We start from the raw sequence: 21,962 nt of genomic DNA, 5'->3' as shown, positions 1-21,962 counted from the left end.
CGAGTATCCCTAGCAAGCGGCTTTCGTCAGGACGCCCCGAAGACCCCTTTTCGCACGTTTCTCCTCCTAAGCGGCCTAAGACCGATCACGTCCCGGACAAGGAGAATGTCTTCCAGAGTGATCCCAAGGGAAAGGGCAAAGCCCGAGCGCGAGACTCTTCGCATCTCACCATCCATCACCCACCACCGCGTATGGCCCTGCCGAGTCCTCATATACAATTGCATCCGCCTGCGCAACGTTCTCGACCGCCTGCCTCGTTGAGTGCCGCATTCGAGGCATTAGCACACGACGCCGACCTTCCTGAGGTATGAAAGACGGGAGTGCCGTTGTCCATTGTTATCTGATCTATCGTCTCGAAGAAATCCGAGAGCGAGCTCCGCGGAGTCTGCAACACGGCAAACGAACTGTCTGAAGCCTGCAACAAGTTGATCGGTGCTGCCCGCGTGACTCTAGATGTGCCCCAGGACATAGAACTGCTCACCGTCTTGAGGTCCGTGTCCATGAGTCGAACAGCGCTGATCACGCTGACGTTCTTCAATTAGCGATTTCTTAGAGAAACGCGCGATCGCCAGTCGAGCAGAGCTGAAAGCGATCCAGCGAGGAGAGAGGTCTAAAGCCGCCACGAGGGCCCCCAGTCTCGAGACATACCTGCCAACGGCTTCCAGCACGACCCTGGCCGATAGTGACCCCTATCCGTCCAATGCCTTGGAGCCACCCTCGCCCTTTGATATACCTCGGACATCTACGCCAGTGCACAATGCTTTCGTCGCGGGGCCATCTGCGCCGGCGGACGCTATGGACGCCGATGAAGATTACTGGGACTCATTCCCTTCTGATGGAATTGACCTCACTGACGAGCCAGACGGGCCCGTCCCGACGCCTGCTACGCCACCCGCAACTCAGCCTCGACCCCTTCCTCCCATCCAAGCCGTTTCACCCCCAACCCCAAGCGAGTCGGCTGATCTCAAGACTCGACCCTACTACAACCAGATCCTCGATACCTTGAAGAGGGTGTTCGGCCTCCCAACTTTCCGTCCCAAGCAGCTCGACGCCATCTGCGCAGCGATGGACGGCCGCGACGTCTTCGTGCTGTTCCCCACGGGCAGCGGAAAGAGTTTGACGTTCCAGCTCCCGGCCGTCTGTCAGAAGGGCGTGACCATCGTTGTCAGCCCCCTGTTGTCGCTCATGCGCGATCAGGTGCAGGCGCTGCAGAAGATTGGGGTCCACTGCGCCCTGATCAATGGCGACATGAAGGAATCAGAGCGGACAAAGGTGAAGACGCAGCTCCGGAGCAGGGACAAGCCCAACCTGCTGTACGTCACACCGGAGCAGCTGCAGATGAGCGGGTACATGCAGTCGACGCTGCAGTGGCTGTACGAGCACGGGCAGCTCATGCGGTTTGTGATCGACGAGGCACATTGTATCTCCGATTGGGGAAGACGATTCCGCGACTCCGTGCGTCTCTCCTCTCGTCAGCCCTGCCTGTCACGCTGTCTGCCGACTGACTGCTCTTCACAACGCAGTACACCCATCTGACCGAGCTCCGCAAGAGCTACCCCAAAGTGCCGATCAGCGCGCTCACCGCGACCGCGAACGCCGAGGTCGTGCACGACATCGTCTCCCGGCTCGACATCCCCAACTGCGTGCGCCTCAAGCTCTCCTTCAACCGCACGAACCTCGACTACGAGGTGCGCCCGAAGAAGTCGCACAAGGCGTGCGTCGACGAGATCGCCGCGCTCATCCAGACCAGGTTCCCGACGCACACCGGCATCATCTACTGCCACTCGCGCGACAAGTGCGAGGAGGTCGCGAAGGAGCTGCGCGAGCGGTACAAGCTGAACGCGAAGCACTTCCATGCGGGTCTGGCCGACTGCGACAAGCGGAGGGTGCAGAGGGAGTGGAGTGAGGGCGAGGTTCTGATCATCGTCGCTACGGTAAGACCCTTCCCGCTCTTCTAACCTATCGATATAGGTGCTGAAATTGCTCGACAGGTTGCTTTCGGCATGGGTATCGACAAGGCTGATGGTGCGTGGCTGTAGGTTCTGTACGCTTCAAATGAGCTCACCCTTGGACAGTTCGATATGTTATACATCATACCTTACCGGCCACACTTGCCAAGTGAGCATATATGCGTAATCACCAGGGGCAACAGCTGATACGCTTATCTTGTACAGCTATTACCAAGAGACTGGTCGCGCCGGACGTGACGGTCGACCAGCCCATTGCATCCTGTGTACGCAACGCCCTGCTCTTGTCTCTCCACTTGTCGACTGAATGCTTACGCGCCACAGTTTACTCCTACGGCGACGTCACCTCACGACTTGAGATGATTCGAAAAGACGAGAAGCCCGAAGAGGAACGGCGCTGGATGGAAGAAGACTTCTGGAGTGTCGTGCGCTACTGCTCGAACGACGTCCGGTGCCGCCGTCAACAAGTGCTCGACTTCTTCGGCGAGAAGTTCGACCCCGCCTTGTGCCGCGATCTCTGCGACAACTGCCGCGACAAGACGCCCGTCTCGAGCGAGGATTACACGGAGGACGCGATCAGGGCCGTCGCGCTGTTCGAGAACCTCTCAACGACCGGCACGCCCATCACAAAGAGCCACCTGGTGAGCGCCTTGCGAGGCAGCAAACTGAGGACGATGGTCGACAAGGGCTTCGTCAACGTCGACGGCTACGGCTCGTGCAAGCACTTGACGCAGCAGCTTGCAGAGCGGCTGATCGACGAGATGCTCTTCCAGGGCGTCCTCACGACCGTCCAGCAGAAGACGTATCAGGATTATACAAGCTCGTACTTGAAGGCAAGCTATCCACGCGTGCGGATGAAGCGCTGACGCTAACGCTCTTCCTGTTCGCAGCTCGCCTCGAACGTCAATAGATTGAAGAACGGCAGGATCCAGATCGAACTCGAGTACCGGTCCAACGGACGAGCACCAGGCTCTAAAGCCCCGCGCAGTGCTAAGTCGCGAAGCAAAGGAGCACTTCCAGCCGTCAACGATTTGGATCCCGCTCTATCGTCCCTCGCAGGTTCTCCCGCTGCTGGTCCTTCCGCCGCGGTTTTCTCCGTTTCGGGTCCCTCACGCGGCAGGAAGCCGAAGGCGCCTATTCCGCCGCCTCCACAGGATGACCAGGAACGGATGTTGAGCCTCTTTGTTGATGACGCGGAGGACCCCGACTGGCAGGACGACGACGACATCGAGGAAGTCTCAAGTCCAAACCCTCCGCGGCGCATGGGGACGCGGATGGTGCCGTCCGCGTCGCAGTCGCTGGCGGCTGGGTTGCAGTCCGACATCGAGGAAGTCGACAGCCCTGTACTCCGGCCACAGCCCAAGGTTACTCTCATCACCCATGAAGATCTCGTCGACTGCCGGCCCACAGGTGGTCAGACTATTGAGGAGTGCTGTCAGAAGGATCTATCCGACTTGCGGGACAAGGTCGGTCATGGCCGTCTCAATTCTGATGATATTGTGACAAACATTGATGGACCGCCCCTGATCCAGATCTACCAGGAGGATAAAGACCTTGCAGGACTCTTGAGCGATGACGTCCTATTTGCACTTGGCGCCATGTTGCCCAGTGGTGAGTTACGGAAAGATGTTTGGCAGTGGGACATGGCAATTGACAACAGACCTAGACCAGAAGGCTTTACAAGAAGAGCTGGACAATGCCGGCATTGCGATCGCACTTCTCGGGAAGTGGGAACAGAATATCTTGGAGATTTGCAAGAACTATAACATCACGCGAACGCAAGGATAATGTGCACGTCGGCTCCATCGTTAGGTCTTGAGAACCATAGAGCACGATATTATGATACATGCCCCTATTGTAGGATGTGTACGTGTATATGTTAGTAGTTACCCCAGTTGGACCCTCACGGCCAACGCTTGCTGAATCACTGGGCCGCCTGACCAATCGCGATACGAAATCCTGTTAATAATTGTCCTATATGATCTATGGTATCCATGACACGACCTCGTCCCGATGTCGCTTGATACACACCGCCTATTCGTCTTGCCTCCACGTACTATACCAACCATGGTCATGTCCCTCCTCCATCGTGCTCGTCCGCGAGAAGTGGGATTCATGTGTAAGCCATGCAGACGTCCCAAACAATCGGCCCGTAAGCTCGAGTAGCTCTTCGAGTGTATCAACAAGGTTTTGCATCACCTCCTGCTCTGCGAACGCATACACGAGCGACAGACCAAGCGCATGCGGCTCTTCGTCCCTGGCCTGACGGATACAGTCCTGGACATGGGATTCAAGGTTCGCGAACGCATGCCTCGCAGATGGGAGGAACTGTGGCAGCGGCTCTCGCGCACGGAACGCGTGCTGACACGCATAGAGGATAATACAGACACAGGACATCTGCCCAATTTAGGTCAGAAGAAATCTGACACGCAGCGTTCGATAAGCGCTACGCACGAATTCGCGCCGTTCCTTGAAAACCTTAGCCACAGTTTCCTTGCGCGGGATGTTCTCCCTTATCTTCCGAAGCCCGGTCATAAGATCAAGGAGCTTCTGCATGACTATCACCATCTCGCGATAATGCCGTAACGGTTTCTAGAACGAGAAGCTGAGCGATGGTGGGTCGCAGCATCAGTGGAAGTCTCTCACTGGAAGGAGGCTCAGCTCATTGTCCATGGTTTTGAGGAGGGTGGTGAGGCGATAAAGCGCGCTGCGAATCTGCAGCTCCAGTTTCAGAGTCTTTCGCATCTCCTCGTGTATACGCTTCCGATGTATTCTGAACATGTCACTACATGTATCATGAGTCTCTACCGCGACGTCCGCAGATGGTATGCGGTTAACTCACTGGCTCAGCGTCAGATATAGGCTACTGAGTAGTCCGAGTGTCCGACTCGTGTCAGACAAAAACAAGACCTGTTATACTGTGTGACCCGTGCCGAACCTCTCTCGCGTGAAATGTACACATACGCGGCAATGTCGCGGGAACAGCAGGCTATTCATGAGAAGCGCTGCGACGATTCCGGCAGCAATCATCACTGCTCGCACGCTAGAGAGCTCTGTAGCGCCAGTCAGCTACGAGTAGCCGTCGAAAATTGTAAGACACGGACTAAGGGCGGATGTTGCCAGTGTAGGACTGACATAGTGTGCGAAGACAATGGGAGGCAGCGTGACAGATCTTCGGGCGCGGTTCAGCCAAGGAATTGCGGTGATAATCGTACCACTCACGCAGGACATCCCATAGGTGCGACCGACGTATTCAGGATGATCCATGTTATCAGTATGTCGAACGCCTGTGTGAGCGAAAAGTCAACGTTGGGCGCGCACGGTACATATGGTGTACTGACGGTGACCATCGCAACTAGTCCGTACGGATTGTTTTTGCAGATGATTGTGGTCTGGATGGCGTGTGTATAACAGTCGAGTTTGATTGTATAGATACATTACTCACCACATACGCATACACCGCTCCTAGTAGCGTTCCAAACTAGATGCAGGATTGGCCCTTCAACCCAATCAATGCATTGGGGCCAATACTAACCAATCGTAGATATCCGGTACGCCATGTCGCCCCCGTGTTCGTCTCTAGGACCCACAAATAGCTGCAGAAGATGACATCAGACAAATTTGGTTCTTTCCTTCTATAGAAACGTACCTGATGGTCATCCACTGCCCCCGCCAGTCTTGAAACCATTCTCTTCCTGAATGATGGCGGCTCAGTCTCGTCGAGTGGCCGACAGAACACGAGGGTAGCACGTACCAGCCGAATGTGCCGGCATGAATGCAGGGAAGGTCAGGACGGCCACTCCAACCGCGTTCTTCAGCCCATGCTTCCAATGGTTTGAATGCTGGAACGACCGATAGCGCTTCGACAACCACACCCGCGCCCGCAACATGTTATAACTGGACCACACTTTCCCCATCCAACCGCTCCAGAATCGCCAGGACCACACTTTTGCAGCTCTCAGCCGCAACTCCATCTTGCTTGCCGACGCTGCCGCGTACACCTTGTACCGCGCCGCTAGGCCCCCGGCAGGAAGGGGCCGACCCTTGTGCAGCGTAAAGGAATACGCGCGCTCAGCAAGGCCCTGCCGCGCCTCTATAATGGTCAGGCGTTCGTCTGCACCAACGGTTGTGCCGACGTCATCGTTTGCCAGCCTCAGACCGTACACCAGCTCGCCGTTGTCATCGGAGATGAATGGTCCTGGAGGGACGCCGAGCCATTGCAGGGAAACGCGCGGGTACCACAGGCGTATCTTCGATTCTTCATACGATGTAGCGACTTGTCGCGCCACCTGCAGCGCCCTGCCCATCTCCTGTGTCATCTGAAGACCCATGAGAACGCAGAACGCTAGACTCCACCGGGTGCCGGCACGTTGTCCGGCTGACGCACCTGGAGAAGGGCGATCGCTGCTAGACTGCAATCGAAGATCTCCTTGGGCAGGTGCGCTTTCTTGCCCTCGGCGCGTTGGTGCATGTCGACCTGATCGAATACATGCTTCAGAACCTCGCGCATGCTGTCCCTCGTTACGACGAGCTTGCGCTCAGCAGCGTGTACGGCGGCTTTGTGTGACCCTGCCTCCACCTGCAGATTCTCGGAGGAACTGGATGCAACCTCCGCTGCATACGATTTCTGAAAAGTCAGGACGATCAGACGTTCAACCGTGTTCATCGCCTCGAGGATGGCGTTCGCGAGTTCCAGAGCAGGTGGCTCTAATACGGATACGAAAGCGAGGTCATGATGCACCCGAGAAAAGTATTCGTGCAAACTCGGAGTGGCGCTTCGAAGAGATCGAGGAGTATCAGGCGTTCCAGGTATAGGTGGAGACCGAGGGGTACCAGGAGCGCTACGAAGGGGTTTGACTGGCGCCAAACCCCAAGCTAACTCACGACGGAGGTGCTCGATGATCCCCACAAAGGGGTGGATCGATTGGACTGGAATGGATAAGGTGGTTAGCAGCACTATACCCTGAAGGAAGTGAGACAGGTTGACATACGACTCAGGCGGCCTATGCGCAATTCAAAAGCCGCTTGCGAATAGGACTCGTTCAGCATGATGGATCGGCGGAGTAGTTGATCATGGAGCTGGCGATAGAATGTCACTTCCATCTTCGTTTCCCGGGCCCCAATACGATAAAGGCTCGAGGAAAGGCATTCTTGGAGTAGAGCAAAGATAGACGCTGTTTCGGACTCAAAATTTGTGCTTGAACCACGGAATACTACCATCATAGTGAGCAAAGAGACCATGCAGATCACCGCTGCAGAGAGCGTTATCCAAAGGAGATAGCTCGAATCTACTAGCACGCGCTGTCCAGGTATGTGGTTAGTATGGGCTCAGAGCTGTCTGAGACAAACAACAATGCGCACGTCGGGTACGCCAATATCGTTTGTCAATAGCCAGATCGATATGAAGCACGATATGCGTGTCGATAGCTGCAATCGCACAAGCCTGCTCTTTGTGATCCCGGCTGTGTTCTTCAATTTGTTAACGTCCGGGATCAGCCTTTGTGACTGTGATCCTCACCTAGGAAGCTGATGAGAATGAGGAACACCGCACAGATGGTCCTGGCCCCTGTAGTATCAGGACCGGCCAACGAAGCGAGATATTTCGCAAGTGTGGATACTCCGATCCCAAGCAATGCCCCAAGAATATTAAGGCAAGTGAGCTCGAGTTGCTGGGAGAGGTTCTCCTGAACAGAGAATACGAGCTCCTTGAGAGCAAGGACCAGAAACGCGTACTGGCCTCCCAGACGAGAGAAAGGCCTGATAGCAATCACAACGGAGCAAAGGAAGGTGGAGAGCAATCGGGCGAGAGGCCGTCTCGCTAGAAAACATCGTGCAAAGGACGAACTGGTCCATCGTAGGATGCTACAGATCCCCCTTGCGAGACCATTGGGGAGCTTCATGTGTACTGGGAGAAAGAGGGAGCGCAGCGTTCCAGGGCGATGGGTCGGGCATGATAGGCTTGTTGCGGGATGGAGCCTTGTCGTGGTCTTGGCGCGTAAATATTGACTCCGAAATTCGCCCTGTTTGTGCGCGCAAACAGTGACCTACACAAGCGCTTACCCTCGCTTAACCTCATCTCACCGACGGCTATGGCTCGCCTACTCGCCCACCGCCGCCGTTAGTTTCCTCCCCCAATCGACGGCCGTCTGGAGAAAAACACCAATCAGCAAGGTGTTGCACACCGCACATACCCGATCACCTACCACGCATCCACAAGCCGACCCGTGAATCTAACTGGCGACCCGTCTCTACATCCTACATACTACTGTATGGTCCATGAGGATGATGCCTTAGGCCCAGATCGGAAGCAGCATAGTCACCCGTGAAGTCTAGTGTACCGCTATGAAGACGGGCTGGTTATGCCAGTGGAACAGACCCCTCGATAACTACCCAGCGTCGAATCCTGCCTTACAGAACGCGCATTCGTGCCGGACTGCAACACATAAATACGAGGAAGTCCGTCTGCGCGGAGAAGCCATCCACCCGAGGGACATGCCTTCCTTGGGGTGAACTGCTTGCACTTGGGGCTTGAAGAGCACGGCGCTGCAGCATTGCAGAGATCGACGCGGGTCACGGGACATCCACGGGAGGAAGCGCTTTATGGAAGAGTGAGTGCGAACTTGGGGGAGTTCACTGAAGGTTGTTGATGTATGACACAGATCTGAATTCAGGGCATGGAGCCGTACAGCGAGTCGAAACTTGCGGGGCCGTACTCCTAACTGAGGTTCTCGCTCACCGGGGTTTGAGACTCCAGTATTTATATAACAGACCCCTTCCGCAACCTTTCCGCCATCGGACCTTTTGTGGTGGAGGGAAAGGGAGTTAGGCTAGTGGGAACCAGAAAAACCCTGCCCGTGGGTCCCCCGCTCATGCTCAGGCTATCGTATGTCCGCTAGATACCCCGAATCCCAGACAGCGCTTCGCAGCAGTAACCTCGCGTAATCAATCGCGGGATGATTGTCGTGGCGGAAAGGCAGCCGTCACAACTGGTCCAGTTTCATGCCTTTTCATACTTGGGGGACTGCATCGCGACCACGACACTGGCAGATTTACAGGCTGTAGTACCAGTAGGGCCGCTCAATTTTTGAGGACGCAGGACGCACTCAGAGCTCATTTGATGGATGGGATAGGCTAGCCGAACCTGCCGCATACGGTAAGGTACCAAACTCATCTTTTGTGCCCGTTGTTTTCCAAGGGGTCTGTCGTGTCCCAAGCCTCACAGAAAAATATGAATCGCGAGTATGTTGAAGACGAAAGCTTTCCGCGTCGATCGACACTACCCTTGAGGCACTTTGTGAGGGGGGAGGAGTGTCATCGTCGCTCGAGAGGTTTCGAAGGCGAGCTTGTCGGCTAGTCTCGCTTAGCCCATCACCTGCATCAATGGCCTCTGAACGCGTCCTGCGTCCTGCGTCCTCAAGAATTGAGCGGCCCTTGTAGCAGCGCTCGGCCTCAGTGATCTACGCGGTCGCTGGCAGCTTGGAGACGCACCTGCCTAATACAGCATAGCACCTTATATGTTCCGAGCCATCGTCAGCTCGACCTGACACTCTATCCTCTTCATAATAATCATTCTCGCAAAATCCGCCGCTATGCTATCTCTGGGGCACTACCCATACGCGTTTGGCCACTTCTGATAGTCCGATGAAGCCATGACGTTGAGCCACATCCCTGACAGCCACGTACCTACACTTGCCGGATGGCCAGAGCTCACAAGAGCCTCAGGACTAGCAATCCGCTGCCGTGGTCTTCCCTTCGGGGCCACACATTTAGAGAGTCGATGGAGACCTGGATCATGGGCTGCATAAAGCGGGGTTGCGGTGGACTTAGGCGTACTGTGAAGGTGAGTATTCTGGTTTTGGGTAACTTCATCTTACCCATGCGTTTTACATCTCTCGCGGCGAGGAGGCAGCGCCTAGAGCACTGATTCTCGCTGCACTCCGGATGCCCCCTTCTTGCGGAGAAGGAGTTCTCCGGTAGCTGCCCCTCTGAGACAGCAAGCAAAGTGCCTTCGTCTCTCAAAGTCGCCCCGCCCTCGATTTTCCGGCACGGTTTCCAATTCCTTCGGCTGCAGACGGCAGTTCATTCGCCCGGCTTTTCCCTCGACTCATCTGGGAGGTTGGAGCGTACCAGACCCTTCAGAGAGGCTCATACCACGACGTCCAGGACTACGGGTTTCTTTATCTCGTACGCAGAACCGTCCGGAATGTGGTCTAGGTGGGCCCACCCCCGGGCAGACGACATGTGAGCCACAGCGGACCAAGGAAGGAAGCCCTCTGCCTCGAGGTAGGCTTCGGCGCTGGATCTGGACATACGTGAGCGTTCGATGTTCGAACGCCAACTCATGGTTTTGCCACGCACCCATTGGAAGCGTCAGTTCTACGCTGAGCAACAACATTATACCGACTTTCCATTGACGTCCTCAAAGACCCTCTCTCATGGGCTAGGCTGGCATGAGGACGTGTAGCGTCTTGTGGTGGACTCGTCTCGCACATACGGCTTCGGCGTATGGCATCCCGGAATCCGTTAGTGCGGCGATTCTTATCGCCGCGTGGCTGGCCTTCGCAGGGACTCGAGGATACGAGCCGACGGCGCTGTACATGAGGACAAACGGATAGGGGACTCAGAATGCTCAGGTGTACACCCGAATCCTGGCATTGGCTCTTCACCTCATCCCCGTTAAAAGGTACGCCTCACCACGTTGCAGCCGTTTGGTATAGTCACTGCCATATCCGTTTCCAGGCCGTCTTGGTGACAGAAAGATCGAGTCCTGGGAGCCAAGGTCAGCACAACATCCGACTGCCTTCGTAACCACACCTGTGGCCAGGCGGTCGCCATTGCCCTCAAATCTTCAACTCATCGTACCTCCCGATCCCGGAGATATCGTTGTCGCGCCAGATGCCGTCGCCAGTCCTACTTTGGCACTCGTACTGCCCGTGTCTCTACCAACAGCAGCTCCATGTGAACGTGTCGGTCCGCTGGTCTGGTCGACCGGCTGGAGGGAACATTTTACGTTGTTGTAGCCGAACAACAACGTCATCCTGTCCCACAAGGCCGCCAGTTCGTTCATCAGCACGCCGCATGACGAGAACGCACACTTTGCATTACAAATACTGTGTCGAGTGGAGCGGCCGAGGGATCCGTCACTTCCGTGTGGTCATCAAGCCGTATTATGCTTAAGCTGCGGCCAGTCAACGGTTCACTTGAAGCCGGCGTCGGTTCCAATTGGCACCGGTTCTTTCTCTCCAGACCATGGGGCACGTATGCCAATGGCAGAAATCCGCGCATCCAGGGAGCGATTGGCCATATCCGCGGGGATGGGCTTCCTATCTGCGCGATCACTCCTTCGCAGGTAAGGGGAGACGTATCGAAGTCCGTCAGCGGACTCCCTGAAGGCACGTCGAATGCGTTGCACTACAAAAATACCTGGGGTCGTGTAGCCTGGCCGTCGACGCCCGCGCAATGTGGATCGCCCAAGGTTCTATTGTTCCACCTTCGCGAGAGGCTTTCTGACAAGCTGCGAATGTGAGAACACCTTCGGTACTTTGCGCGACAGCGACTGACCTTATCTTCAGGGTACACCAGGCCTGTTCATGATCTTCGCGGACACAATGTTAGACCGTCCTACCACCAAGCACAATGTGCCGTCCAGCCGGAAAGCATATACCTATTTCCTCCCCTATGACATACACCACTACCCTTGGTCTCGGATAGCTCTGCTGATCGCTTGATTGGAGAGCACTCGCTCCCTGCGATGTTTCGTAGACGATACCAGCGGACCCCGTAAGGTAAGGACGGCGCTGGACGACGATCGGACCATGTCACCGCCTTCCTTTTCCGTGAGAAGGCGCGAAGGCCTGCGGCCCATCCTCATGATCGCCTCGCATTCGAGTTACGGAAAGTGACTTACGGGCGATGGCCGTCACTGAGAAGACCATACCTGCTTCTCCACCTTGCGCCCGTCATATTACGATAACATGTACCTCCCGACACGTAACGGCGCGCCGCAGAGGAACGATCGCAGAGCCAGGTCCTCGAGCACCCCCTCCGCTAGCTCGAGAACGGGGGCACGGGAGCGCAAGCGCGGAGTCGTCGGAGCCTGGAGGCGGAACTTGGCACACACAAGTCCACAGGTCCTGCACCCACGGCGCCCAGATCGGCCCCGCCGCGAGCCCATGATGCACGCGCCCAGACCAGCACCCAGTCACGTCCGTCCATTCGCCCGTCCAGCCCCGCTGTCCTTCCGTTCTCCGCGGTGCTCTCGGCGACGCGCGCGGAGTCGAATCGTGTCGTCGCCTGCCATTAGCGCAGCGAAGGCGAAGTTCGCCGGACGCGCGCGTCCGTCGCGAATTTGAACAGCCCCGGTCTTTCAGAATCACTTAGCCGCCCTGAGCAACGGCGTTGCTCCCGATCGGGAAGCCGCGAATATGCGCCGTTCGTGCGTCGGAGCTGCCTTTGAGCGGCCGTGGAGGCTCCCCTGGGCGGCTGTCCAGGGTCATGGCCACGGAGCTCTGCCACACCATGGTCCACGACGATCAGAACGACCGTCAGGGGCCGGTAGATCAGTCAGTCATGTCATGCCGGACTTTGCTGTCGTAACGTGCGTCTTGGTCTGCGCTTCCACGGCGAGCAAGGCGCGAAGGTCCAAGTGAGGAAATGTTTGTGGCACTTCCGCGCCGCGCAACATACCATTTAGAAAACAAAAGAAGTCCACGAATACTGATGGACTTGCTATCGACACGTTGCGCGTTACGTATCTCAACGATTTCGCCATCCTTTCTCTGCTTGGACTATAGCTATTTGCACATCATGTTTGTTCCCTTCATATCGTTCCCCTACTGCGTCTTCCGAGTTCCACAACTGCATAGAACAACTCCTGTATATATATAACACACGCACGACAAATATACACCGGTGGGGGGACAGGATAGGGCGAAAGCACGTTCTGAAGCATCTACACAACGACGCGACCGACAACGACCAGGCTACTGTACACTCAACAGGCATTTCACGACGACAAGACAGGGGCGCACAACATACGGACGGGGAAAGCAAAAAGGCACAGAGAGAGGGGGGTAGACATAGATGAGAGAAGATGCGCGCATATGGAGTTAGATAGAGACGAAAACGAACCGAGCTCTACGCGCCGTGTATGAGCGAAGCGCGGAGCTGTCACAGTAAGTAGACGTACTGTTTATGATGCCGATCAACCGTGCATCCTTCGTGCGAACTCAGCCAGACTTAGCCTGGCCCCCAGAGATGGGCTCAGCCATCCTGGCATGCTCCATGCGCCCGTCCCTCCTCACGTCCATCATCTGCGGAGGACCCAGCTCGGCACCCGGGCCCCTCGACGGCGGCTTCTGGTAGACCTGCGGGTAGGGGGCGTAGTGATGGGCAGGCGCCATGGGCATCTGCGCGTCAGGACGAGCGTGCGGGTGAGGGTGAGGCATCATGTACGGCGTAGCGTACTGGGGCGGGTACGGCGCGATGAACGTGGCCGGGTAGAACTGGTGCGCGGGATAGCCGACGGGCTCACCGTCCTGACCAGTCGCCTGCGGGTGAGGAGCAGGGATGGGCGCATAGAAGATCTGGGGGTAGTACATGGGGGTCTCCCCAGGTTTGGCAGCGGGCGGGCCGGGGTACTGGGGGTACAGCCCGGGCGGATAGGTGACCGGTGCAACGTAGGGGACCGGGGGCGTAGAGCTCGGAACGGCCGCCGCCGCGGCGACGGCGGGCGGGACCGCGATCCCTTGCGGTTGCACTGCAACGTCGACCTGCTGCTGGTCGACGTTGGTGGCTGGAAGGTGGGGCAGGGACGGGTCAATCAGTGTCTCACGAGCTGAGCGCGACGACGAGGACGACCGCTCAGAGGATGGATATTGCTCACTCTTTCCATCGCGCTTCTTGTAAGGCCCTCGCTTGATCCCCTTCTGGCGCTCCTTGCGCTGGGAATCGACGCACTCCTCAGCGATACCGTACTTGACGCAGCGGAGGCAGGGGCGGGCGTCGTCGCACTTCTTGCACGCCTTCTGGCAGTTGGTGCACGCGTTCTTGACCTGGCGGCGCTTGGTGCGGGTCGGGTGAGCCGGGACCATGCCGGGAGGGAAGGGGTACATGTGCATCGGCATGCTCGAGTAGGAGATGGGATGCATGGTCATCTGAGGCTGGACCGCGTCGGAGGGAGGCTGAGGGCCCTGCTGCTGGGATTCGGGCTCGGGGTTCGAATCACCCATGGCGGCGAAAGGAGGGGGGATACGAGAGGCGGAAGGACGATGGGAGGGAGATGATATAGTCTAGACAGGCGACGTAAAGAAGGCAGGATGGGAACTGAATGGAAGCTTTGGCGCCTTTGGGCCCTGGAAAAGCACACGTGTCGGGGCTCGGTGGAGGCGGGGGGCAGGCTTGGGAGGCCTCGCGCAGGAGGAGCGGAGGGGGCTGGGGGCAGTCAGAGGCATTGTGGGTGCAAGAGAGGAGGACATACCGTATGATGGATGTCGCGGGCTCGGGCTCGGGCTCGCTGAGCTGCGAGAGAGGGGCGTCTCCGACTCAAAGCGGAGGCAGAGGCGGGGGAGGGAGAAATTGAAAGGCAGCGTTGGTGGCAGCCCGACGAGGACTTTATGCGACCCACCGAGCCTTTACTCGTCGCTTCTAATCTCACCACGCGCCCCCCTTTCTCCCACTAGTACGTAATGTTTATCGCCACGCACAAACCCTAACCCCGCCCAACTCCGCGACGCACCCAGATCCCCTCTTATCTCCTCCGTTTCCTGCTCCGCCTCATTCCCCCCTTCATAAACACCACGCCCCGCGCACGCCTCCTACCCGCCTTCTGCCTCTGCCCCCGCAAGGCAGCGAACCGTACGGCCGTGTCCATTCGTACAAGAAGCACCCCGGCTCGCCCACGCTCACGCCTTTCTGTCACTCCCAGACCGGCCGTGTATCGTAACATCGCGTCTCGTGTGCTGCTTCCCCTTCTTCTCCTCCTAGCGCTCTCCCCCGCCGCCCAGCTGCTCGAGATTGAATTCTACCACCCCTCTTCGACACTGACAGATCGCGCCCAGGGTCCCTGCGCGCCACTCGCGCCGATCAGCACAGTACTACTCTTGTCGCAATCGGTACAGGACATGTTCCCGGGAAGGGCACAGACGCCCGCAACCGAGACGGGGCGTGGAAATATTACCAAACAAATGTGATCCATGACTACCCGACCTAGACGACAGTACTATGCCTACGTGAGCAGACGAGGGTATCCTCGCCGTAAGGTCCGATTCGCTTCACCGTGCTCGCCGCAGCCATACGAGAGAGGGACAGAGAAGGAACAGGCGAACTCAAAGAGAGAACAGACATTGTGCACAAGCTGTATAGAGCGCCTGTTACAGTACAGTAGCTGATTGGGAAACAATGATCAATAAGTAGCGGCCACAAGGCAAACAGAGACAAATAACACGAGGCCGCGCCCCAGCGGGCGACGAGGACAGTTGCAGCGACCTACTCCAGCAAACTGGCATCGTCGAGCTCAACGCCAGTCGGTACCCAGCTTTCTGCTGGCCCTGACCGTCGCGCGACCCCCTGAATCCAGCCAGACCGCCTCTCACGTCTCCTTGATCTCCTTTTCTCGTCTTTCCTTTTTTTCTCCTTCGCTCCTTATCCTCTCTCATGTCCTCCCCGCCCTCCCCCGCCATCGGTCAAGTGGTTCATGAAAAAGGACGCGTGAAAAAGAGAGACAGGCCTCCAGCTCTCGCCATCGCAGATCCGACGTCGGGCTCGGACAGGGAGGCACGATACGAGCGAGCTGTTGGGAACGATTCGCGCCAGGTAGCCACCGTTTTCCTCGATTGTCTGCCGTCCAGCATGGTGCTCATCCAACGCGTCCCACCGCCCCAGCCCTCTGTTCAAGTTTTCGCCCCCGAAGAACACGCTACCGACGTCGAGACGGACGTCCCTCGCTCTGCCTCGGCCACGTCTTCGCTAGACCCGTACTATTTCGGCGTTCACACCCCATCAGACTCCCCTATCCCCCCTGTCCCTGCTGTACCCAGCGTACCGAGCTTGCCCAGGACGCCAGAGATGCGCTCTTACGAACCCGTCACCCCTGGAAGGGACCCTGCTGCCATCGACCGGCGCACCCTGGTCGGCGTTGGAGAACTCGCAACCCCACGCTGGGCGCGGGGTGCCCGCAACGACGACTACGAATTCGTGGCGCAGGAACGTGTTGAAGAGGTCAACGAGGACGACATGGTCGAGGTAGAGAGGCCCGAGGACGAGAGGGACTCGGACAGCCCGTGGACAATCGAGGCGATCGACGGAGAACAGGACGAGAAGAACGAGGTTCGTACGCTCTCACTTAATTCTCGTGACGTTCTCCTGAATATCAGCGCAGCAGCTCATGGAGGTGAAGCCGGTCTCGCGTCCGTTGCGTAGCCGACGGTCGGTGGCCGAGGAAAGCGGTGGCGAGGAGATCCTCTATCCTCGCTATCGTCAAGCTCAGTATTCCGACGCGCCACCTACACCACAGGTGCCGTCGCAGTCACAGAGCGACTCGGAGGTACTCGCAGGCTCGATGCCTTCCGCCGTTGCCGAGGCGGAACCTCCACCGAGCGCCTTCGCTACACCACCCCAACGCCCTAGGAAACGGACCTCAGAGGAGTTTGAGTTGGACAACGGCGTCTTGGTGCCGAAGTTCTCTTCCGCCAACGGTACCCCAGGTACGGCAAAGGACAAAGACAAGGTTCGTCGGCATCGCAGCCTTGGCGTCGGAATCCCCTCTCAGGCCACGCCCAAGGAGAAGGTGAAGGATCGCCGGAGGGACACACTCTCTGTGAGCGTTCGTCACTCGCGTCAAGGCTCCTCTTCCTCGAGTCACGGCGAGGCGCACCATCCTCGCCGGATGCACAATTCTGACTTCTCGCATCTCCCTCCATCTCCGTCATCGTCGTCGATCCAGCAGTTCCTGAAGCATACGGGAAACACTAGCAGCTCCGCCTCTTCTCCGCTGCACACTCAGCCCCATCTGGCCTCGAACGTCGCCCACTCGCTTCTCCGCGGTACGCAAGAGGGATGGTCAGATCTGGACGATCAGACGACGCTGGAGGCGCTGAGGAAGATCGACGGTCTCTCGGGTAAGACGGCACGTGCTCGTTCGAGTATCGGGGGCCACAGCAGGATTGGCAGCTCGAGCCGTCCGGGGACGCCAGCGAAGGCGACCACCCAATGGGAGGGGATCGAGAGCGGAGGCAGCATCAAGGGCAGCAAGCGGTCCAGCATGTATGCCTCGCAGAGCGGCAAAGAGAGAGGAAAGGAGGGTGCTCACCGTGTTACGTCCAACCCCGCCCTCTCGTCTGGTGAGGGTGCCGCAGACATTGACCATGTCGCAACCAGCGGGGACGACGCGCACCACAGTTCCCCCCAGCCTGACCGGTCGGCCAAGAAGACGGGGACGGCGAGTGCTCGCTCCAGTTTCACGCCCAAGAGAGGCTCAGCGTCATCGGGTACATATGCGAGTACTCCCACGACGAGCTCACGCGATTCTGCCTCATTGTCTGTGGGCACCAGCAACACCTCCGTCTCTGCCGTCTCTGGCCGGCAGTCCTCTGGGAAGGCCAGGCGGAACAGCGCAAGCAGCGATATCTCCATTGGCCACGGGGGAGATCCCACTTCCGCCCGGGACCGTGCTGCATCCCTCGTGGCTCCTGCGGACTCTGCTGATGAGAGCCACGTCCCACCCGTCCCCCCGCTGCCTAAGGAGCTCTCGAGCTACAAGTCTCCCCTCTCTCCCAGTGCCAACCACCTGCCCACTGTTGACTACCAGAGCGACGTGCCTCTTCCAGACCGGAGCAGAAGGGAGACTTTCAACGACGTGACGTTCCCGTCCATCATTGATGTGCCTGCCATTCCAACGACCCCGTCCAAACACAGCTCGCTGCAGGTGCCCAAGTCGACGACCCCGACCAACTTGCACAAGACACCGTCGAAGAAGTGGAGTTTCTCTGGTGCGCTTGGCAGAAAGCTATCGTCTACCCCGTCGAATTCCTCGATGAAGGATGCCGCCCAGTCCAAGTCGCCGGCAATGCCAACGAGCCCGCGGGCCATGTCGTTTGGCCAGCAGATCCGTAAGTCGATGTCCAAAGAGAAGCCCCGGTCGCCCGCCTCAAAGGCCTCGGAAGACTGGTCGCCTATCAACTCGGACGCAATGGCCTCGGCTACCTCTTTGGCCTCTTTGTCCTCTGTCGGATCTGGTCGTGCTGCCTTGTCCCCGTCCACGGCTCAGCCTGTCGGCACGCCAAGCACGTCCAAAACCCCGGACCGCTTGGTGTCGAGTCGGTCTGGCACGGCTTCGAGCGCTAGCACCAATGTCCCGCCTGTGCCCCAGAATGCGCCCCTCAGCCCGTCCTCGTCTGTGCGCCGGAACCCGTCCACAAAGCGCCTGACGCCATCCTCGATCCCCTTCTTCAGGCGATCGTCGTCGCAATCGATGCAGGTTCCTCCCCCAAGCGTCCCGTCCACGTCCATCTCGCCCACGCTCTCTTCTGGACCGGCCTCTGCGACGCACCTCCGTGCTCCACCCACCATGTCGCCGACGAAGGACACCAGCCTCTCCTCCCCGACTGTGCCCAGTTCGGCGAAGAAGTCTTCGGTGTTGAGCTTGGGACTGCCCTCTTTGTTGAAGGGATCGAGCTCCAGGCGCAGTCTGCACTCGGACAAGGAAAAGAGCGACGCGAAGAGCAGCCGGGAAAGCGCAGCAACGTCATCTGACCGGGAGAAGCCAAAGAAGGACGACAAAGATCGGAGCGAGAGCAGGATCTCCGTGCTCATGGGCAGAAAGCGAGGAAAGGTGCGTTGTCCGATTGTTTCCGCCCGCCCGTCCCCCTCGTTAAAGTGACCCGTGCCCCGCTCGCAGACGCTCTCGTCTGCCCAGTCGCCACCTAAGAAGGCGGAGCCTGTGGCTATGCCACCCATGCAGATTTCGGCTTTGCCTCTGTCCACTGCTCAGCGCGTGGCTAATCTGAAGTCTTCTTCACAGTCCTCCTTGAACTCGAACTCGAGTTCGGTCAAGGCTGGCTCTTCTCGCGTCACTGCCCAGACAGTGAGCTCGATGCAAAAGCTCTCCGATACGTCCCTGCGCAGGCACCAACTTCCGACCATCGCCGGCTCCCCGTCCGTCGGTGGCGGCACTCAGCCTGCTGTGCGCGACGCGAAGGATGGTCCACCCCTCTCGTCGCTCAACACCTCAACCGCGTTGTCCAAGGAAACTCCGACGAAGATTCCGCGGATCTCCAGCAGATCTTCGGCCGCCAACTCGCCGACGCTCAAAGCGAACGGTACGAGCCGCAGGGCGAGCATGATCGTAGGAACGTCGAGCGGCCTCGCGTCCTCCCGCGGCGCCTCGCCAACCGGAGGCAGCGAATCGATGAACGAGTTTGGTGTCTTGGAGAACGGACAGGTTTCTGCTACCAAGACGGCACGTAACTCTGTCCGTGCTTCTCCCCAAACCACATCTTCACGTGTGCCCCGTCAGGTGTCTGCCCCGAATGGCACGACGATCCCCCGCAAGAACCGGGAGTCGTTGTCGTTCGGGCTGCGCAAGGCGTCGACTAGCTCCGTCGCATCGACCACCTCGGGCGCCCATGAGCAACCACAGCAGACGGCTCATTCTCACCACCGCTTCTCGGCTTTGTCGCCCTCGAAGGGCCTCAAGCTCCTCAGCCCCAAGGTATCTCTCCCTACCGCCCGTTCATCGAACTCGTCTTCGACCCCTAGCATCCAGCAGACCATCGGCACGCCTACCGGGAGCCGGCAGTCGCTCTCGACGCCCTCGCCTGCACCTAGCTCGGTCGACGAGGAGGAGCTGCTGGGCGATGAGGAGATGATGCAGTACATCAAGAGGCAGCAGGCGAAGAAGCTGCAGAACGGCTCGTCTCAGGAGGACCTCGAAGCTATGCTCCGCTTCCCCGAACCTATCCCCCCAGCTCCGGTTTTGTCCCCACAAGGTATGTCTTCCCCTTCTTTGAAGCGATCGTTCTGCCAAACTCATGACTTTTGCGCAGCTGTTCTCAAGAGCGACCAGGCACGCTGGTTGTGTGAATACGAGTGCAAGGAAATTCTCGACTATGAGTCTGTGTACTACATCGGCGCTCGCAGTGAGAAGAAGATGGCGACTCCTGACAACTCCACGAACAATCACGGCTATGACGACGAACGAGGAGACTATCTGGTCGTCAATCACGACCATCTGGCATATCGTTATGAGATCATAGATACCCTGGGTAAGGGCTCCTTCGGACAGGTGCTCCACTGCCGCGATCATGGCACCGGCCAGTCTGTAGCTATCAAGATCATCCGGAACAAGAAGCGCTTCCACCACCAAGCCTTGGTCGAAATCAAGATCCTCGATAATCTGCGCAAATGGGTATGTCTCTCAGGTAACCAACACCATTGTTATGCTTGCTGACGTATTCGCAGGACGCGGAAGAGAAACACCATGTCATCAAGATGACGGAACATTTCTACTTCCGTGGTCACCTGTGCATCGCGATGGAGCTCCTCAGCATCAATCTCTACGAATTGATCAAGGCGAACAACTTCCATGGGTTTACCACTGCTCTCATTCGCCGCTTCACCAGCCAGATGCTTCAGTCCTTGGCACTCATGCGTCATCACCGCATTGTCCACTGTGATCTCAAACCGGAGGTACGTTGCTTCTTAGCATCATATGGCTTCGGGTTGCTAATACCTCGTACAGAACGTGCTTCTTCGTCACCCTGCCAAGAGCGCTATCAAAGTCATCGACTTCGGTAGCAGCTGTTTTGAACATGAGAAAAGTGAGTGTTGTACACCCTGTAGAGCCCTAGATCGCTTGCTGACTGCTTCCGTAGTCTATACATATATCCAGAGTCGTTTCTACCGGTCACCAGAGGTTATCCTCGGCATGAACTACCACATGGCTATCGACATGTGGAGTCTGGGTTGCATTATGGCTGAGCTGTACACCGGTTTCCCGATCTTCCCCGGCGAGAACGAGCAAGAGCAGCTTGCATGTATCATGGAGGTTCTCGGCGTTCCAGACAAGGACTTCATCAACCGCAGCTCACGCAAGAGACTCTTCTTCGGTATGTGACATGTTACTCGTGGTCGTTCCTCTAGTCTTACTCCTTGCCAGATACGACTGGTGCTCCTCGACCTGTCGTCAACTCGAAGGGCAAGAGGCGACGTCCCGGCACTAAAACACTGGCGCAGGCGCTGAAGAATCCCGCGGACGATATGTTTGTGGATTTCATCTCGAAATGCCTGATTTGGGATCCGGAGCGGCGATTGAAGCCACAGGCAGCATTGCGGCATCCGTTCATCACTGGTGGTCGCCGGTCCAAGGTACCAAACCCGACGCCTAGCAGCACCGCCAAGACCCTTCTGCAATCCGCGTCGTCGAACCTCGGTAGCCGCAGTACGAAGGTCACGGAGACACCGAAGAAGTCCCTGATCAGTGCACCGACCCCGCTCACCGCACGCAGCTCTCGTACGTTGGCGGTACCAAGCACCCCGAGCGGTTCGACCAGCATGCACAGCACTCTGGGCTCCTCTTCGCGGTCCTACAGATCGTCTCAGGCGCAACCCATGTCTTCGTATCATTCCAGCCGTACTATGGTGAGTCCGTCACAACCTCCTTTGCCAAGCGAGGTTGTTGACGACGATCACCTGTAGACCACAAGATGACCTCCACGACCGGGATACCTCATATGCGCTCCTGCTACTCTAATCGCATCTTCGCAGACTACACCACGATATTTACACTATGCTGACGAATTCCGAGCTGATCCGTTCTAGTTGGTCCTCCTTGCTATCCAATACCCATTCGGTTCCTTGTACTTTATTCCCGCCGCATCTCCCATCCACGTTCACACATCCCATCTGCAAATCGAGCGTTGTTGTTATTATCTTCCGGTCTGTCGGTTACCTCATTATTCCACGATCCTGCACCTCCCATCTTTGCAATATAATACGGCA

The 21,962-nt window shown here is 57.6% G+C and overlaps 6 protein-coding genes across 6 annotated transcripts; 3 read left to right on the top strand and 3 right to left on the bottom strand.

Annotated features, from left to right (window-relative positions):
- Positions 1-795: 795 nt before the first annotated feature.
- Positions 796-2,833, top strand: DICSQDRAFT_57685 (ATP-dependent RNA helicase; the record flags this gene model as incomplete). Its single annotated transcript, XM_007364501.1, has 6 exons — positions 796-1,455; positions 1,524-1,934; positions 1,992-2,025; positions 2,076-2,118; positions 2,175-2,233; positions 2,292-2,833. 6 exons carry the CDS (start codon positions 796-798, stop codon positions 2,831-2,833), a joined length of 1,749 nt encoding a protein of 582 aa, XP_007364563.1.
- A 1,168-nt stretch (positions 2,834-4,001) lies between these two features.
- On the bottom strand, positions 4,002-7,867 carry DICSQDRAFT_57924 (uncharacterized protein; the record flags this gene model as incomplete). Its single annotated transcript, XM_007364500.1, has 16 exons — positions 4,002-4,364; positions 4,422-4,559; positions 4,614-4,752; positions 4,810-4,877; positions 4,932-5,020; positions 5,072-5,139; positions 5,190-5,254; positions 5,309-5,359; positions 5,413-5,448; positions 5,503-5,563; positions 5,617-5,662; positions 5,722-6,286; positions 6,355-6,896; positions 6,959-7,268; positions 7,329-7,429; positions 7,486-7,867. 16 exons carry the CDS (start codon positions 7,865-7,867, stop codon positions 4,002-4,004), a joined length of 3,024 nt encoding a protein of 1,007 aa, XP_007364562.1.
- A 348-nt stretch (positions 7,868-8,215) lies between these two features.
- On the top strand, positions 8,216-8,738 carry DICSQDRAFT_154374 (uncharacterized protein). The gene is made up of 2 exons (XM_007364499.1): positions 8,216-8,575; positions 8,627-8,738. The coding sequence occupies exon 1, from the start codon at positions 8,310-8,312 to the stop codon at positions 8,475-8,477; it is 168 nt and encodes a 55-aa protein (XP_007364561.1). The 5' UTR covers positions 8,216-8,309; the 3' UTR covers positions 8,478-8,575; positions 8,627-8,738.
- Positions 8,739-10,011: 1,273 nt separating this feature from the next.
- DICSQDRAFT_135467 (uncharacterized protein) lies at positions 10,012-11,949 on the bottom strand. Its single transcript, XM_007364498.1, has 3 exons — positions 11,540-11,949; positions 10,707-11,489; positions 10,012-10,650 (listed from the first exon to the last, which is right to left on the bottom strand). The coding sequence occupies exon 3, from the start codon at positions 10,275-10,277 to the stop codon at positions 10,113-10,115; it is 165 nt and encodes a 54-aa protein (XP_007364560.1). The 5' UTR covers positions 10,278-10,650; positions 10,707-11,489; positions 11,540-11,949; the 3' UTR covers positions 10,012-10,112.
- A 1,246-nt stretch (positions 11,950-13,195) lies between these two features.
- Positions 13,196-14,197, bottom strand: DICSQDRAFT_57650 (uncharacterized protein; the record flags this gene model as incomplete). Its single annotated transcript, XM_007364497.1, has 2 exons — positions 13,196-13,713; positions 13,801-14,197. 2 exons carry the CDS (start codon positions 14,195-14,197, stop codon positions 13,196-13,198), a joined length of 915 nt encoding a protein of 304 aa, XP_007364559.1.
- Positions 14,198-18,774: 4,577 nt separating this feature from the next.
- Positions 18,775-21,659, top strand: DICSQDRAFT_57433 (kinase-like protein; the record flags this gene model as incomplete). Its single annotated transcript, XM_007364496.1, has 7 exons — positions 18,775-18,795; positions 18,862-19,951; positions 20,009-20,370; positions 20,424-20,651; positions 20,704-20,782; positions 20,837-21,070; positions 21,121-21,659. 7 exons carry the CDS (start codon positions 18,775-18,777, stop codon positions 21,657-21,659), a joined length of 2,553 nt encoding a protein of 850 aa, XP_007364558.1.
- Between the last annotated feature and the right edge of the window lie 303 nt (positions 21,660-21,962).

The sequence above is a fragment of the Dichomitus squalens genome, assembly GCF_000275845.1.
Source record: "Dichomitus squalens LYAD-421 SS1 unplaced genomic scaffold DICSQscaffold_9, whole genome shotgun sequence".
Classification (NCBI taxonomy): domain Eukaryota; kingdom Fungi; phylum Basidiomycota; class Agaricomycetes; order Polyporales; family Polyporaceae; genus Dichomitus; species Dichomitus squalens.
Note: the sequence above shows the minus strand (reverse complement) of the source record. Positions and strands in the feature narration are given on the sequence as shown.